The 16,341-nt window shown below is 37.3% G+C and overlaps 1 protein-coding gene across 2 annotated transcripts in view; it reads right to left on the bottom strand.

The window, feature by feature from the left end:
• Positions 1-15,459, bottom strand: part of Ppp2r2a (protein phosphatase 2 regulatory subunit Balpha) — a 65,725-nt gene extending 50,266 nt beyond the window's left edge. Inside the window, exons 1-3 of one of the 2 annotated variants that reach the window (XM_026411599.2) lie at positions 15,159-15,459; positions 14,698-14,775; positions 13,300-13,374 (exon numbers count right to left, since the gene is read on the bottom strand). Coding sequence is in view for 1 of the 2 variants with exons in the window: in XM_026411598.2 (XP_026267383.1) it covers positions 13,300-13,374; positions 15,159-15,165 (82 nt within the window). In the remaining variant the exon portion in view is untranslated. The remainder of the gene's footprint in view (positions 1-13,299; positions 13,375-14,697; positions 14,776-15,158) is intronic. The other variant, XM_026411598.2, reaches the window with a different exon arrangement.
• Between the last annotated feature and the right edge of the window lie 882 nt (positions 15,460-16,341).

A 16,341-nucleotide genomic window follows, 5' to 3' on the forward strand; every position in this document is an offset into this window, starting at 1 on the left:
AAAAAATAAATATTAAAAAAAATTCTCTCTCTCTCTCTCTCCTCTCTCACTCTCTCTTTAAAAAAAATAAAAATAAAAAATAAAAATAAAGAAAAAAAGATGCATAAACCAGATTTGATTAATAAAGTCAGGAAAAACCAGATGCGCAAGTAGACTGTGTGTGACACAGAAATAATGCAAAGTTTAATATTTTTTTTCTTTAGTAAATGCAGAATTTTTTCAATTGGCTCGAGAAATTCATTTTTCAGAAAATCAGGCCAGGGCCTAGGGCTGAGGCTCAGCAGTAGCACACTTGCCTGCCATTTGTGAGGCGCTGGTTTCGATTCTCAGGACCATATGTAAATAAAATAAAGGTCTATCAACAAATTTTTAAAATTTATTTTAAAAAGAGAATAAAAAGAAATTTTTATTTCTTTTCAGAGATTCCTACCTCATCTATCCTCTCGATTAGTTTTTAACAGTTATTATTTTTTCAAAATCAGTACACAATTCAGATTTTGGTATAATCACAGAATTATGCAACTATCACCATTTAATTCCAGTCCGTGGTATTCATCACCCCTTGGGAAAAAATCCTCTATCTACGGGCAATTATTCCTGCTACTCCTAATCCTTTCCCCTCCCACTAGTCCCCCTGGCAAATACAAATCTACCTTTTATCCCAATAGATTCGCTTATTCTGGACATTTCATATAATTGAAATCATACAATATGTGTCATGGCCTTACGTGACTGGCTTCCTCACTTAGAACAGTATTTCCAAAGCTCAACTATGTTGTAACACATATTACTATTTTCTGTCTGAATAATACTGCATTGTATAAATACACTATTTTCTTTTCTGATGAAACAGTTGATAAAGCATTGGAATTGTTTCCACTTCTGGGCTATTACCAGCAAGGCTGTTTATAAACATTCATGTACTAGTATTTTCAATTTTTTAATATACACACCTAGGTGTACAATTGCTGGGTCATGTGATAATAAAACTATGTTTAACTTTTAAGAAACTGCTAAACTGTTAAAAATGGCCAGGCGCGATGGTATGTGCCTATAATCCCAGAGGCTGGGGAAGCTGAGCCATAGAAGAATTTAGAGTTCAAAGCCACCCTCAGCAACGGTGAGGTGCTAAGCAATCCAGTGAGACCCTGTCTCTAAATAAAATACAAAAATAGGGATGGGGATGTGGCTCAGTACCCCTGAGTTCAATCCCGGTACAAAAAAAAAAAAAAAGGTGGTTAAGGCTGGGGATATAGCTCAGGGGTACAGTGCTTGCCTAGTTTGTACAAGGTCCCAGTTCAATCTCCAGCACCAAAGGGGGCGGGGGGGAGGTCAAGATTTGTAGATTATAATAAATTTTCACCTGGAGAAATTTCCAGTTATACTCCAATAATATTAATAAATTCCAACTCATAACCATTTGAAAGCACTACCTTGACTTGAAATAATGATTCATTCATCTAACCCCAAGAAACAACTAAGTATTTATGCTAAAGTCTCATTTCAATATCAAGTAGCACACTAACCTATAAAAGGATCTTATAGTAGCATGGACAGGTTAATGCCAAAAGCAAAAGTGTTGTGGAAAATGCTCATTTTCAATAAAATTCATTCTTTTAATATTCCTACAATGTTTTTTATCTTCTTAACATTCTCCAGAGCACTGAAAATTCAACATATACTTTTTTTCAAAGTCACTTAGTGAATAAACTGAAGTTTCACCTTAGCTCTACCTCCTCCTCAGGAAAACCAGAAACAGACAAAACCAAATACTATTTCTAAAAACTGAACACAATATAGAAACACAGACGCATAAAAAGCACGGGGATCAATTTTACTAACTCATAACCTTAGGTTTAACAGTTGCTCAAGTTCTCTGAGCTTTAGTGTCCAACATAACATGGCAACAGCACTGCTTACTTCAAAAGGCTATTGTAAATACTATGTGCATGTATGAATATATAATAACAAATTCCATCATTATGTAAGGCTATTATGCACCACTAAAAAATGTGAAGGGAAAAAACCCCAAAGGCTATAAGAAATACATCTTTACTCACTCCTTATCTATAATTTCATTTAAAAGAAATGCAATGTATGTGTCAAATTTTCCTATTATCCTGATGACTTTGCTGAGTAAAACATACATGAAACAATGCACTGGTTGTCCCTTTTAATATAAGAAATTTTACTACAGTCATGGAATGTGACTTATAAAACCCATGGGATTTTCTTATTTTTAACCAGAAACTACAAAATAAATGAAGTAAAACTTTAGTCAAAAATTTGGATTTTATCTAATCCTATACTGAATAGCCTATAAGATAAACTGGTGATAGTTTTCAAACAGTCTGAGATAACAGATTTGTGTCAACAGTACCAATATCTACTCAAATATTCTCATATCTGGTTCTTTGATGTTCTGCCTAGAAATCTTCCTGTCCTCCCCCAATCATTTAAAGGACGTACCTACCTGTTCCTCCTTAGAACCCCAAACATAAAGTCACTGTATGACAATGGAGACATGTTCTGAGAAATATGTCATTAGGTGATTTCATTACTGTGCAGGCAAGAGACAACCAGGAGTTGGAGGGAAAGGGAGAGATGGCTTAAGTTTCAGTTTTGCAAAATGAAAAAGTTTTGGAGATTATATTTCATAATAGTCTAAACAAAGTTAACACTGAGCTATACCTTTAAAGATGGTTAGGATGATGAACTTTATATTTTTATAATAAAAAATAAAGACACCAGGAAGCAAAAACTATTGTACTTAAAGAAGTGATTCTACTTCTAGAAAAAATAATTCCTCTTATGTCAAGGAGGAAAAAAAGAGTGGGAGCAGGCAATCTCTTTACTACTATCAATTCCTGTACTAAGCACTTTTGCATGCATGCTGCATCACTTCACTAGATATCGAATTTGACAAGATTTGTGGCCTACAATAGCCTGTTTCTCTTGAAACAGAGCTTTCCCACTCTTATTAGTCAATAAGAAATACAAGATTCCTCTGTGCTACCTTATAAATTCATCTATTCTAGGCAGCTTACCTGTAGTAAGCTGGAAAAATAAAGATAACACAAAAAGGTTTCTACTTTCAGAAAGAGCAGATCTGCAGTGAATTTAAATGGCAGGTTCTAAAAAGTTAATATTGTTCAGCTCTAACGTTGTCCCAAATCTTCGAAAATTTTACCACCAATCCCTGTTATCTACTCTAGTATCTGTATCTGCTTGTCTTTTTTTTTTGTGTGTGTGTGTGTGTGTGTGTGTATGTGTGTGTGTGGTGCTGGGGATAGAAAACAGGGCCTTAGGCATACTAGTATTCTCCTATGGAGCTACATCCTCAGCCCTAGCTTCTTTTAATACAGGCCACTGACGAGTTTAGTTTTCTCTGAATGAAGTATAAAATGTACAAATGGTCCAAAATCCAATATATCACTCTAACATTTTGACCAATGAAAGAGAGCAGTTTCTAATTTAGAGAAGAGAAATGGAGAGACACTAAATCTGTCAAGTCCAATTTCTTAGAGAAGATTCATCCCTCTAATATAATATTAGGACCAGTACTACAAGGTTTCTTAAGAAAGAATTCCCTCTTAGTCCCATAAAACCTATCATAACCATAAAAAGTATCCTTGATTCTTCAAAATTCAGAGTCTAATAGAAGAGTTTCAGTGAGCACATAAACACAACAAAACAACAGGTTAAAGCAAAGTTTCTTAACAAGGTCATTGGTCATAAACAGTCTGAATTGTTCATGAGCTCTTTTAGACTTCAGAAGAGAAAAACCCAGTTGATAATTGAACGTTCACAGAGAATTTAATCAACAGAAACTGGTCACAAGAATATAACCATTGGTAACTTGGCATATAGAATACTTGAAAATGATTTGCCAAGGATTCCACATATGCCAAGAGTGAAGCTTTAGATGAAATTTTAAAAAGGGTAGAAAATAGCCACAAAAAAAAGTAAAATTTTAAGCAACAGTTGATAGGACAATGTTAAAATGGGAAATGCAGCAATTATTTAAAAATAGAAGTTTACTGTACTTTAACAGGATTTACAGAGGAAAAGTAAATAAAGTCCTTTTATTAGTTTGATTATCAGAGCTGGGAAACAGTTACCATGCCAATTTTATGCCTTTCTTCCAAGACAACACATCAAATGGCTACATGCTGGGCTCAAAATACCACATAATGTCAAGGTCATCAATTTACTTACAATAACCAGAAAGCCTAGAAATGGCATTAAATCAGGATCCAACAGCATTACCTAATGCTGTTACCTGAGCAGAAATACTGTGGGAAAAAAATCCTAAAAATTTTTAATGCTAAAGTGTTGGCAAATGTTATTGGCATTTAATCTCTGTAACGGAGAGGTAAGTTAAGTCCTGAAGGTATCCTTCCTCACCAAGACAAAAGACAAAAGAGCTTAGGGTAGATCTAATTTGGTATCTAAAAAACAGTAAGGGAGAAAGCTGAAATAATCTATGTCACAGGCTCCACCTTTATAGAAGGAAAGCTTTGTAGATATTCACACATGAAAGTGGTAGTACACTATCCTGCACTTATCTTGTGGCTCATGAGACTCCTTAAAAAGCAATCTATTAACAGATCAAACTGAGAGTTATCAAATTTTGTTGATGGCAGGATCTCCCTTATACTCTTAAAATATGAGCACATGAAAGGACTTTTCAAATTTTAAAATGTTTATTCACTATAAAATAGTAATATTCTCTACATAATACAAAAATGTTAAGAAAAGTAACTATATCACTGTCCAAATACCCCCCCAAACTAGAATGCTTTACATTGTTGCAATCCCCAACATCTGGCTTAACATAAGAGGACTCTCCTAATTGCTTTTGTATTCAATATTTGACAAGGTGTTTTGTCAGTTATATGTAAGAAGAAAATCCCGCTTCACTCAGGTATGTAGTTGGGAAAGGAGGAATTTTTAGATTTTTCAGGTAGTTATGGATATCCCTTTAATACTATACTCAGCTTGACAATGATTTCTTAAACGTCTGTGGAATCTCAAAGCATGACACAATGGTCTGTAACATTAAAATCCAACAATCTTTCTTGTATTTGTTAAAATGAATGATTTGATAACATCACATGCACTGGTCAACTGTAAAACACTGATTCGCTGAGTAATGCAGGTTTTCCAAATGTTGACACATTTTATTACACAGTATCTAAAACTGTATTTATTAATATTACTACCGATTTAATCGGAAATAAGTATTAGGAAGCCCTCAATATCCCCATGACAGATACATATTTTCCAAAACTGTTGCCTGAAAGTTCAAATTTTATAGTGACAATAAACATTGATCAGTAAAGCAACAGGTCATCTGTTCATTTGAGAAAATAAATGCCAAATCTCCAGGTCAGAATAACCAGATCTGAAAGCCCCCCCAAAACACGGTTCCATGGAAAGAGCTGTTAGTTCATTTCAAAACTCAAAACAGCTGCATTGACACCCCTCCTCCAGACAATCACTCACTGTACACTGCTCCATCACTCGAGGTATGCTTTCCATTGTCACAACAGACATGCCCAAGTTGAGAATTAACAGCTTTTACTGCTTCACTGAAGACATTCTTAAGTAAAAATCAATGGTTTTTAACTGCTAGTATATGGCAATAATGATCATGACTACTGGCACTGTCTGGAGCTACTACCTGATTAATCAGAACATGTCTATGAGTTTACCCACATGGCTTTTTCACCATTGCTCCAAATGTCAGCACAGTAAAAAAGGCAAATATCATCTTAGTATCATTATGAAAATAGTTTTGTCTTTGAAGATCTTTTGAATGAGTTTAAGGGTTGCTGGACAACACACAGAGAACTACTGGACTAAATGATATTTACCTTGACAGTAGTTACAGACTCTGACCAAAAAAATTCATATGTATAACCACATACAACACAATTTTGCATAAAACTTCAGAAGGTCCTAAAGTCCTTATAACCCACTTACAGCACATCTCAGTTTACAAATGTCATTAGCAAGCCAGGCATGAAGGCACACTCCTATAATCCCAGCAGCTAGGGAGGCTGAGGCAGAAGAATCTCAAGTTCAAAGTCAGCTTCAGCCAACTTAGCAAAACCCTATCTCAAAATACAAAATAAAAAAGGCTAGGGCTGTAGCTCAGTGTACAGCACTTGTCTAGCATGTGCAAGGGAATGCCCTGGTTCAATCCCCAACACTGAGGTGGGAGTGGGGTGGGGGGACCTAGTAGGGATTACAGCTAAACTCTATTAGGGGTTGGGCTTTGGCTCAGAGGTAGAGCACTCGCCTAGCGTGCATGAAGCAGTGGGTTCGATCTACTGACTTACCCTCAGTGCCCAAATCCATTTTATTTTATAAAATAAAATAAAAATATTGTTTCCGGGCTGGAGATGTGGCTCAGCGGTAGCGCGCTCGCCTGGCATGCGTGCGGCCCGGGTTCGATCCTCAGCACCACATACCAACAAAGATGTTGTGTCTGCCGAGAACTAAAAAATAAATATTAAAAAAAAAAAATTCTCTCTCTCTCTCTCTCTCTCTCTCTCCTCTCTCACTATCTCTAAAAAAAAAAAAAAAAAAATATTGTTTCCACCTATAACTAAAAAATAACTTTAAAAAATAACTAAACTCTATTATAAACCAGTCATATTCCAGCAACCTCACACACTTTCACATGAATATATTTCAAGTGCTGAAATAAATTATATGAAAAAAATTAAAACTTGAGATAGATCCCAGCTTTACTACCTGCACAAGTTAATAAATTAACCTTCTCAATAATGTCTACTTAATTATGTGAATATCGTTGAATGAATACTTAAAAAGCACCTGAAACACTGCCTGGTATATGAGTAAGTACTCAAAAATGCTAGCTTCTGTGATTACTTAACACAGCCATGCCATGCCATCTCATCCTGATACTGACTATACAGCTTTCACCTGTATTTCCTTAGTCTAAGGAAGTAACTTGTTTAATTTCCATCAATACATCAGATAAGGGAAAGGACATTACAACAGAGGATATCAGCTAAAACATATACCTCCAATCTCCAATTTTTCCATTAAAGAACACAAGAAACTTAAAATGTAGGTACCTTTCTTCCAACTCAACTTTAAATGAGGCACTTTTATGTGCAAATATGAGAACCTCCTTTATTGATAAAAATAAATTCTTTGATTTGAAGGATCTCATTGTCATTGCACTTATTCCAGTTTTCAGAGACTTGACTAATTCCAAAGTTTAATTTACTGTTAGGAGTATTGAATACTAAAAGCTTAATTTTAAGTCGTTTTCATAACTTGAGACAAAATACCAGTTACTATGCTTTCGATCACCATTCCTTTGAATTTTTTTAAAATATATATTTTTTAGTTGTAGGTGAACACAATACCTTTATTTTTATGTGGTGCTAAGACTTGAACCCAGTGCCTCACATGTGACAGGCAAGTGCTCTACCACTGACCTACAACTCCAGCCCCTTAAGTTTTTATTAGTAAGGAAATGGGAGAAAACTTAGTATCTTAAAACAAGAAAACTGTTCAATACTACATAAATCCTGTCACTGATATTATTTAATGGCCAAATTTACACTTATTTAAGTGATTACACTGAGTCTGGTCTACTAGACTTAAATCAGCAGTAAAGCTGTATTGAAGGAAGAGTGTGATATCAAACAAGAGTGTTAAGACCTCTGCCACAGGTCACTGGGTTTTGGAATACAACTGATAATGCCACTACTTTAAAAAACACCGTGGTTTCTACTATTTTCTACTGACTTACCCTCAGTGCCCAAATCCAACATGCAAACTACTCTAAAAAGCAAAGAAGAGAAATAATCTCAAGTTCTGTTTATGTTGTAACATTAAACATATGGAATGAATCTAAAAGCCATTAAATTTGTGATACCCTAATAATTATCTGTTTCTCAAAATTCTACATATGTCCTTATTTCGACTTTACCATTTAAAAAATATTTTCTAAGAACTAATCCACAAGTCTAAATCCTACCAAAAATATGCAGGAAGCAAAGAGGGGAAAAGATACATCTGCAACCAACCAAGTTCCATAAAAATCAGACTTCATGTAATTAAAAATCATGCCCTAAAATAATTTCCCATAAAAGAAAGTTTGTGGGGGTTGCAGTTGTGGCTCAGTGGTAGACAGCTTGCCTAGTATGTATGAGGCACTGGGTTTGATTCTCAGCATCATAAATAAATAAATAAAGGTCCCACAACAACTAATAAAAAATGTTTTTTTAAAAAAGGAAAGTTTTTAAGACTATAAAATATGGGGGCTGGGGATGTGGCTCAAGTGGTAGCGCGCTCGCCTGGCATGCGTGCGGCCGGGATTCGATCCTCAGCACCACATACCAACAAACATGTTGTGTCCGCCAAGAACTAAAAAATAAATATTAAAAATTAAAAAAAAAGATGATAAAATATGAAAATGAGAGATTTTATGTTAATATTAAAATAACGTTTTGTACAAACATTACAATATACTAATACCACTTTCCAGATCACAACAGCCCTAAGGTCCTCCCTTCTTAATCACAACTCCCTCCCACCCAATTAAAGGTAACCCCTACACCAACTTTACTGGGGACTTTACTGGGAATGTAGTTCAGTCCCCAGCCCCTTTTTTCCCCCCATATTTATTTATTGGTACATTACAGTTGAAAACACTGATGGTATTTGTTGCATATACACAATATACAATATAACAATATAATTTGGACAATATCACAGCCCTTTTTATTTTTGAGACATGGTCTCACTAAGTTGCTAAGGCTGGGCTGGAACCTGTAATTCCCCTGCTGAGGTGGAAGACAGGTTAAGAGTATGTGCCACCACGCCCAGTTACACTGGCTTTTATAGTAATTATTTCATCGCTTTACATTATATGTTTTTTGTTTGGTTTTTACCAGATTCATATGTCTCTAAACCTACAACTTAGTTCTGAATATTTTTGAACTTTATTACTAATGCAGAAAATACATACAAACACACACATAATCTGTTTCCTTCACTTTGGCCATGAAAATTTTTAATAGCCTTTTAAAGACAATACCTCAATTTCTCTACACTCCAAGGACTCTCCCTTATTTGCTATAAACATTCAAGTAGTAATAATAATAAGTTGCCAAAATCTTATAAGACTCTTATTATGTGGTGTGTACTATTCATGTTTTATGTGTATAAACTCATTTAATCACCAAAATAACACGGATAGGTTTTAATGTTATGCACACTTAATAATCGGGGAAAATAAGCACAAAGAGATGAATTAACTCCTAAGATCATACCTCAAGTGATGGGGAGCATTCAAACTATGCTGCCTTGCACCCAAGTCTATGCTTTTACCATCATATGAAAGCTATTAATAAAGGAAAAATTAAAATCTTACATTGATGGGGCTGGGGTTGTGGCTCAGTAGAAGAGTACTTACATAGCACACATGAAACACTGGGTTCAATCCTCAGCACCACATAAAAATAAATAAATCAAAGAAAGGTACTGCATCCATCTACAACTAAAAAGCTTTTTAAAAATAACATTTGTTGGGCTGGGAATATAGCTCAGTTGGTAGAGTGCTTGCCTCCCATGCATAAGGCCTTGGGTTCAATCCCCAGAACCATGAAGGAAAAAAAAATCCTATCATTAAAATTAAAATAAAAACTGTATGACAAGAGAATATCAGAGTGAGAGAGATTTTAGTGTCTCATCCTCCTCCCAAACAGTTTAGCAGCTATACCAAAGATAATCTACTTTGGGTACATGCCTGTAAAGACATATATAAGACAAGAATTCCAACATAGTTGTTAAATGTCCTATAATGAACTATATGGGCCAATGTTAAGTTCTGTCTTAGCTCTGTAATTTACTTAATAAAAAATTCTGGGCCTTGAATAAGTAAAGATTTATTTTTAAATTAAGGCCTCTATTAAGTTCAACATCTCAACACAACCTCAATAGTAATAAGGTTACTACTGAGCTGGTCCTTTCTGAGACATGTTTGAGAACTAGAGTATAATCAACAGCAGTTTCTAATCCAGTCCTGTTATTTTATGTCTAAGCACACAGGAACCCAGAGGAGTACTTACTTATCCAGCATGACATACACTAGTTTGTGGTAGTACTAGGGAAAAAGTCCAAGGTCTTCTGACTTTTTTGTTTTTATTTATATATATATATATATATCAGCAATCTAGTTACAAAGGCTGCCAAGCAACTTAAGCCACCATTGCAAAAAATACTTCTCAATAACTGCGCCTTTCACCCATGTTCTTTCCTTTTCAGAGAAAATCTAATAACGGTAATATTGAGATTCCTTTTTCAACAAGTATTCTACACTTACTATGTGCCCAGCATTGTTCTAGGCACAGCAGTTTACGCAGGATATTCTGCATAGAACATGAAAATAATTAATCCAGCATTAAGTTTACAGTGTAAAGATTTGGGGTATGAAATACACCTATGTAACAAAATGCCCGAAAGAAAATTTTAATTTCCAAAAGAGGTAATTAAATAAAAGGGTTGTGGGCATAATTTGAATAACTAGGACTATGAGAAGAAATGTAGGGTAATATCAGGCATAACAAGGTGAGAATGGCAAAAAACAAAGAACGGACATAAGAGTATATAGGACTTGCTTGATGAACAGTAGCTAGTTAGTTCAACTGTTAGCCATGGTAGGAGGCATTCTGAAGAAATATTGCACATTCTAGGCTAAAATATTCAAATTTAGTTTTAATTCAGTGAATATAGTGATCTACTGAACATTTGGGGGAAAAATTGACAAAACTGGGACTGCATTTAAGATTGACTTAGAACAAGGAAAGAGTCTGTGTTTTTACCACCTTATGAAAGTTATCAATGAAGGAAAAATATAAAATCTAACACTGATGGGGCTGGGATTGTGGCTCAGAGGTAGAGTACTAGATAATTAGTCCAGCTCTAGAGATAATATGAGACTGAACAAAGGTAAAAGCAGGTATGAAAAGCATTACAGAAGGAAAAATGGTATGTCCTGCAATTGACTGCAGAAGAGGAGAAAGAAAATGTGGATGGAGCCTGATGGGAAAAAACTAAGATACAATGATACAGACACAGGTAATCTAAGCTATAGGCTGATCTAGATATAACCTATGTACCATCTAAATCTAAGGGGAAAATACATTAAAAATCTTATTCTATGTCAGAAAAGCAAAACTTTCTATTAATACAAACAAAAATGATTTGCAAACTTAGTATAAAAATACTCAAAATTAAAGCAGTGTAATTTGAAAATTGCATGCTCTTCATACATAATATACTTGCAAAGATATACATAAGCCATGTTTTTACTAAAATACACATAGCAAGCCTTGGCATTTTAAAAGGCTAGGTATACACTACACATTGCAATAATATTTAACCACCTCAGAAAATTATTTAATGATCAGTAGCAAAATGCAGCTCCTAAGTGTTAGCAAACAAGAACTACAACTGATCCATTATGTAATCACAAACTATCAACTGGTTCAGTTAGGTAACTGATGCTCAGAGTTTGGAAAATCAATTTCTTCTGATTACATAAAATCCATATGGTTTTTCTGCCTAATAGTTAATAAACTGAGCTCCTCAAGAGTAGAGTTTGTGTTCTAGATGCTCTACATCCTTAGTGCTGAACACTTAAGAGACCTTTGATAAACGGAATAAACAAAATTCATCCAAGGAAATGTTTTCCAAGTATATACCACTTTCATAACTTGGTGAGTATTACACAACAGCAAAGAACTAAAATCCTATAGTAAGTGCCTACTATTCAACAGGTAATAGGAATTACAAAATGACGAATACATTCCTCCTCCCTTGAATTTGGGATTTCTTTATCCTAACAAGTCAAAATCCATGGGCTTCAACAGAAAACCTTGACTCACACTATATGTGTGACCATCAGTGAGTCTCTTAACTTCTTTAAGCTTCTGGTTTCTCATCTGAAAGAATTGAGAGGATCCAACAGAAAAGAAAGATGAGAGAACTTTGTAAAATATGATGAGTATTATGTATGCCAGTTGGCTTTCTACAGCATTTGCCACACACTGATCAGACACTTCATGAGGAATGATACTGACATAACAAATACAAGCATTTGGCTGGCTCAACACAAAGCCACCACACCATCCTACCACCACCTGGAAAAACCCTCAAAACAAACAGAACTCCACACTTGTAGGCTAGAACTAGGATTTTGGTATAAGAACAATATAATCTAGAAAAAGAATATATAAATTTTCACTAGACCAATTTTTAAAAATCAAAAATCTATGTCACAATTTCTCTGACTTTTGTTTGGAAATTTCCTACTATAATTCAAGACACAGAATACCATTAAAACAGAAACTTTAAATTTTATTTTTGAACAAGGAAGTAATGTAACTACTATATTGGAAATAATGCCTCCGCCACCTCAAACATTCATTGAAACAGTTTCAAAATTTTAGATCAACTTTTGAAATAAATTAATAAAACTTGGGGGGATTTATTCAACTGACCAGTTTTTAACTGTCCAAGAAAATAGTATATTTCCCAGAAGACAAGCCATATATTCCCACCATTTCCTCAAGCACCTAAAAGAATCCTCACAAGAATAAATAATTCAAGCCAGCATTTCTTCACAGAACAGCCAACTAATACCACACTCCCAAAGTACAAAAAGTTCAAAAGAACCTAAAAATCTTCCCATAAATAAAAAGGGCTACCAAGAATGTTTCTGAGTTAAATTTGATGGCATCTACTTCCACTTAATTATCCAAAGACAACATACAAACATGAAAATCCACCATCTTTTATTTGGTATGTGGAATTTATATGACAAGGAAATCTCTATCCTATTAACTTCAGAGCTTTCTTACAACAGTTTTGGGGGTGTGTGTGTGTGTATATATAAATAAATAATTTACTGCTTCCATTTCAAGTCAGGATAAAAATAATTTTTTAAAGGCACAAATAAAAAAGTTAAGACTATCTTCCAGAAAGTTGACTTTTAAAACTTCTTTCATTTCTTGTGCAATAAACACAAAATATTCTTTTTTTTTTTCATAATCTTCGTTCATTTTGTTTTTTGGTGCTGGGGATCAAACCCAGGACCTTGTGCATATAAGGCATGCACTCTACCAACTGAGCTATATCCCCAGCCCACAAAATATTCTTAAATTACAACAGGCTCAGGTTCAAATCTTTCAGTAATCAAGATTAAGATTCTATATTCAAATTTTACATTATTAAACACTTTCTTACCTTCTGCTACATCATCATCAACTGCTCCTTTCACCTGAGAAAAACACCACTGAATATCATTCCCTCCTCCAGCTCCTGGAAAAAGAAAACATACCAATTAAATTGAGTTCAGTTCATGTTTACTCTCATAAACAGAGAGATAGTATCCATGGTTGGCATGATCCTAACAGCCTAGTACTGCCCACACTCACAACCACCACCAAGCACACCAATTTGGAAAACTCCCCAATAATTGGAAGTGCATTAAAAACAAGATTCCAAGTATGAAATATTTAAAGGCGTACATTCTATTGTTATTGTACATATGTTCAAAACTTCTCTTCCACTTTCCCTTCTCCTTGAATACAGAGGAGTCTTACATTCAAGCAAGACCTACCAGAAAAAAAGTAAATACCAAAGTTAGAGTTTTTCTTTAGTGTACAAAAAGCCTGCAGAAGCATTATTAAAGTTAAAATACCATGAAACATAGAACGAAGAGAAAACTTCGGAAACATTACTGTCTTATTGTGGAGTAATGATTCCTATAAACCCTATTGCCCAAAACCTGCACACCACAAACATAACACCCATTTATTTGCATTCATTACCAGCAAATCACTGGCTCCAAACAGAGGAAAAGGAACAGAAATGAATGCTGAAGAGACTGTCAAAGGAAACTTGTTCTGCTTTCCCTTCACTTCATCCCTCAGAATCCAAAGACCTGGCAAACAATTCTTTTCGCTAATTTGTCATCATCTTGTGCAAAACAATTTTAATCTCATTTAGTTATTCAACAAGGTCAAAGAGTAACTTATTTATAGCAAACTGTAAATCAACTCATCATGTTAACTTTTGTAAAGGTACCATTATCTAATCTAAATACTACAAAAAGCAGAGAAAGTTAGTTTAATATCGATTTCACTTTAAGCTTTATAGAAAAAATGGTGAAAATGTCCTGGATGTATGAAGGATAAAACTAAACTAAACCTATAATTGATTCAACTAGTTAAAGGAAGATATTGGCCAAAAATGTACAAAAATAATCCTCAAAGCGATTACCTCCTCTTCCTTCAATCTCATTCCTTGCTAAATATTTCCAACCTGGTTTTCTCTACACGGTTTTTTTTTTTTTTGCGAGGTTTAACGAAATCTCTCCTTTAGGCTATTTATATCACTGAACTCCACAACTATTTAACTAACTCTACGAAACCCTTCTGGGAAAAGGACATTTGCACAAAAGCTAACATGCAAAACGCAAAGTTTAAACTACGTCCTCCGTGCAACTCGCTGTATGTTAAAGGCCTTGCACCCTTTGGTCATAAAGGATAAGGGGGAAAAAAAGGGGGGGGGAATGGTTCGCAGCAAAAAAAATTCCCCCTCAAAATAGAGACGAACCCACCGTGGGAGGAAAATACGTACATGCCTCCATTGTATTTTAACTTGTGAAGCGGTCTTCCTTCTCAGTGTAGAATATATTTGTCTATAAACCCAAGGAGGCTGCTTGCAGCAGGGGGAAAAATAGGAATTATACGAAGGAAGATCCGCAAAAAGAGCTGGGGGCAGGGTGGCAGAGGATACGCCGGGCTCCCGAGCCGTGGGGACAAATCTGCACGCCCCACCCACGCCTCGCCCCACCGCCGCCGGCACACACCCCACCCCCACCCACGCCCATGCCAAGGTTCCAACCCTCGTTTTCAAAGCCGTTCCCACCTCCCGGGGACCAGCGCCTCCCCGCCCCCACCCCACCCCGCTTGACCAATTCCCCGAAATCTGAGGGGCGCCGGTGGCTGCACGAGAGGCGCGGCGGTCGCTAGGGGGTGATGGAGGGAGGAGGGAGGAAGCGGCGCCTTGTCAGCGGGCGAGGGCGATTTCTCCTTTACCTGCCATGTTGCACAGCAAATGGTGACCCTGCTGAGTGGCTCCGGGTCTCCGCTTCCTGAACTCACCCCCCTCACCTGGGGATGGGGGGGTAGAGAGGGCGGATGGCGGCGGATGGCACCTGTGGGGGGAGGGGGCGGGGGCCGGGGGAGAAGGAAGGAGGGGCGGGCAAACCAGCCAGCGGGATGGTGGGTTTCACTCTGGGGCTTCCCCGTTCGTGCTCCTTCTCCCGCAGCGGCGGAGGCTACGACAGCGACGGCGGCGGCGGCAGCGGCAGGCGACTCCACTTTCAAAATGGCGCCGGCTGGCCTGGCCAGTGACGTCACCCGGAGGCGGAGCCGCAGGCTGGGCGGAGGGGGCGGGGAGCGGCCGCGCGGGCTCCAGGCCACGCCCCCTTCCTGCCGCGCTCTGGACCCGCCCCCTGCGTCCCCGCCTCCCCGCCTGCGCCGCGCCCGGGCCTGCGAAGCTGGTAGCTTTTTGCGGTTCCTGCGCTCCGCTCACTGCTGGAACGGGTCCGCTGCGGGTCCGCACCTCCGCACGCTGTCCCGAGACCTCGCGCAGTGCCGGAACCTGGAGCCGCCTCAGCTATCCAGTTAACGTGCTCGCCCGCGGGCTCCGTGGGACCCTGAGTCTTTTTAGAGAATACCCGTATTGCTCCTTGAGAAAATGACGCTACGGGTGAGCCCCGAAGCCACTGCCTAAAGGGACTGTGGTGCAGACTCGCTGCCCGGCCAAGGTGAAAGTTCACAGAACTTGAAGGACTTAGCTGGGCTGATTCCATCTGGGTGAATTAAATGACCTTTCATGGGCTCCGGGAATCAAAGCGAGAGGCTCTGGCAACTGCAAGCAATAAGAATGGCTCCTAAGAGAAAACTGGGTTTGTTATGAGCAGTCTGGCTGAAGAAGTGGCCCAGGTCTGTCCAGCTAAAAGTGGTAAAATCAGCAGTTAAGACCTGGGCCCTGAAGCGAGGCTGCTAAATGCTGACTTCAGGGTCTGTGAGAGAAGAATCCCTGTGTGCCAACATTACTAGATTTGGAGTCAAAGAATCTGCAATAGAATTAAGAGTAAAAGGTGGTAAAAATACCAGACATTGGCCAACATGGGATGTGCACTTGGTTGAAAGTTGCTCTAATGGTGCAGCTACTGTAAACTTTACATATCTCATTTAATCTCCACAATACCAT

This window comes from Urocitellus parryii, chromosome 14 (genome assembly GCF_045843805.1).
Source record: "Urocitellus parryii isolate mUroPar1 chromosome 14, mUroPar1.hap1, whole genome shotgun sequence".
Taxonomy (NCBI): Eukaryota; Metazoa; Chordata; class Mammalia; order Rodentia; family Sciuridae; genus Urocitellus; species Urocitellus parryii.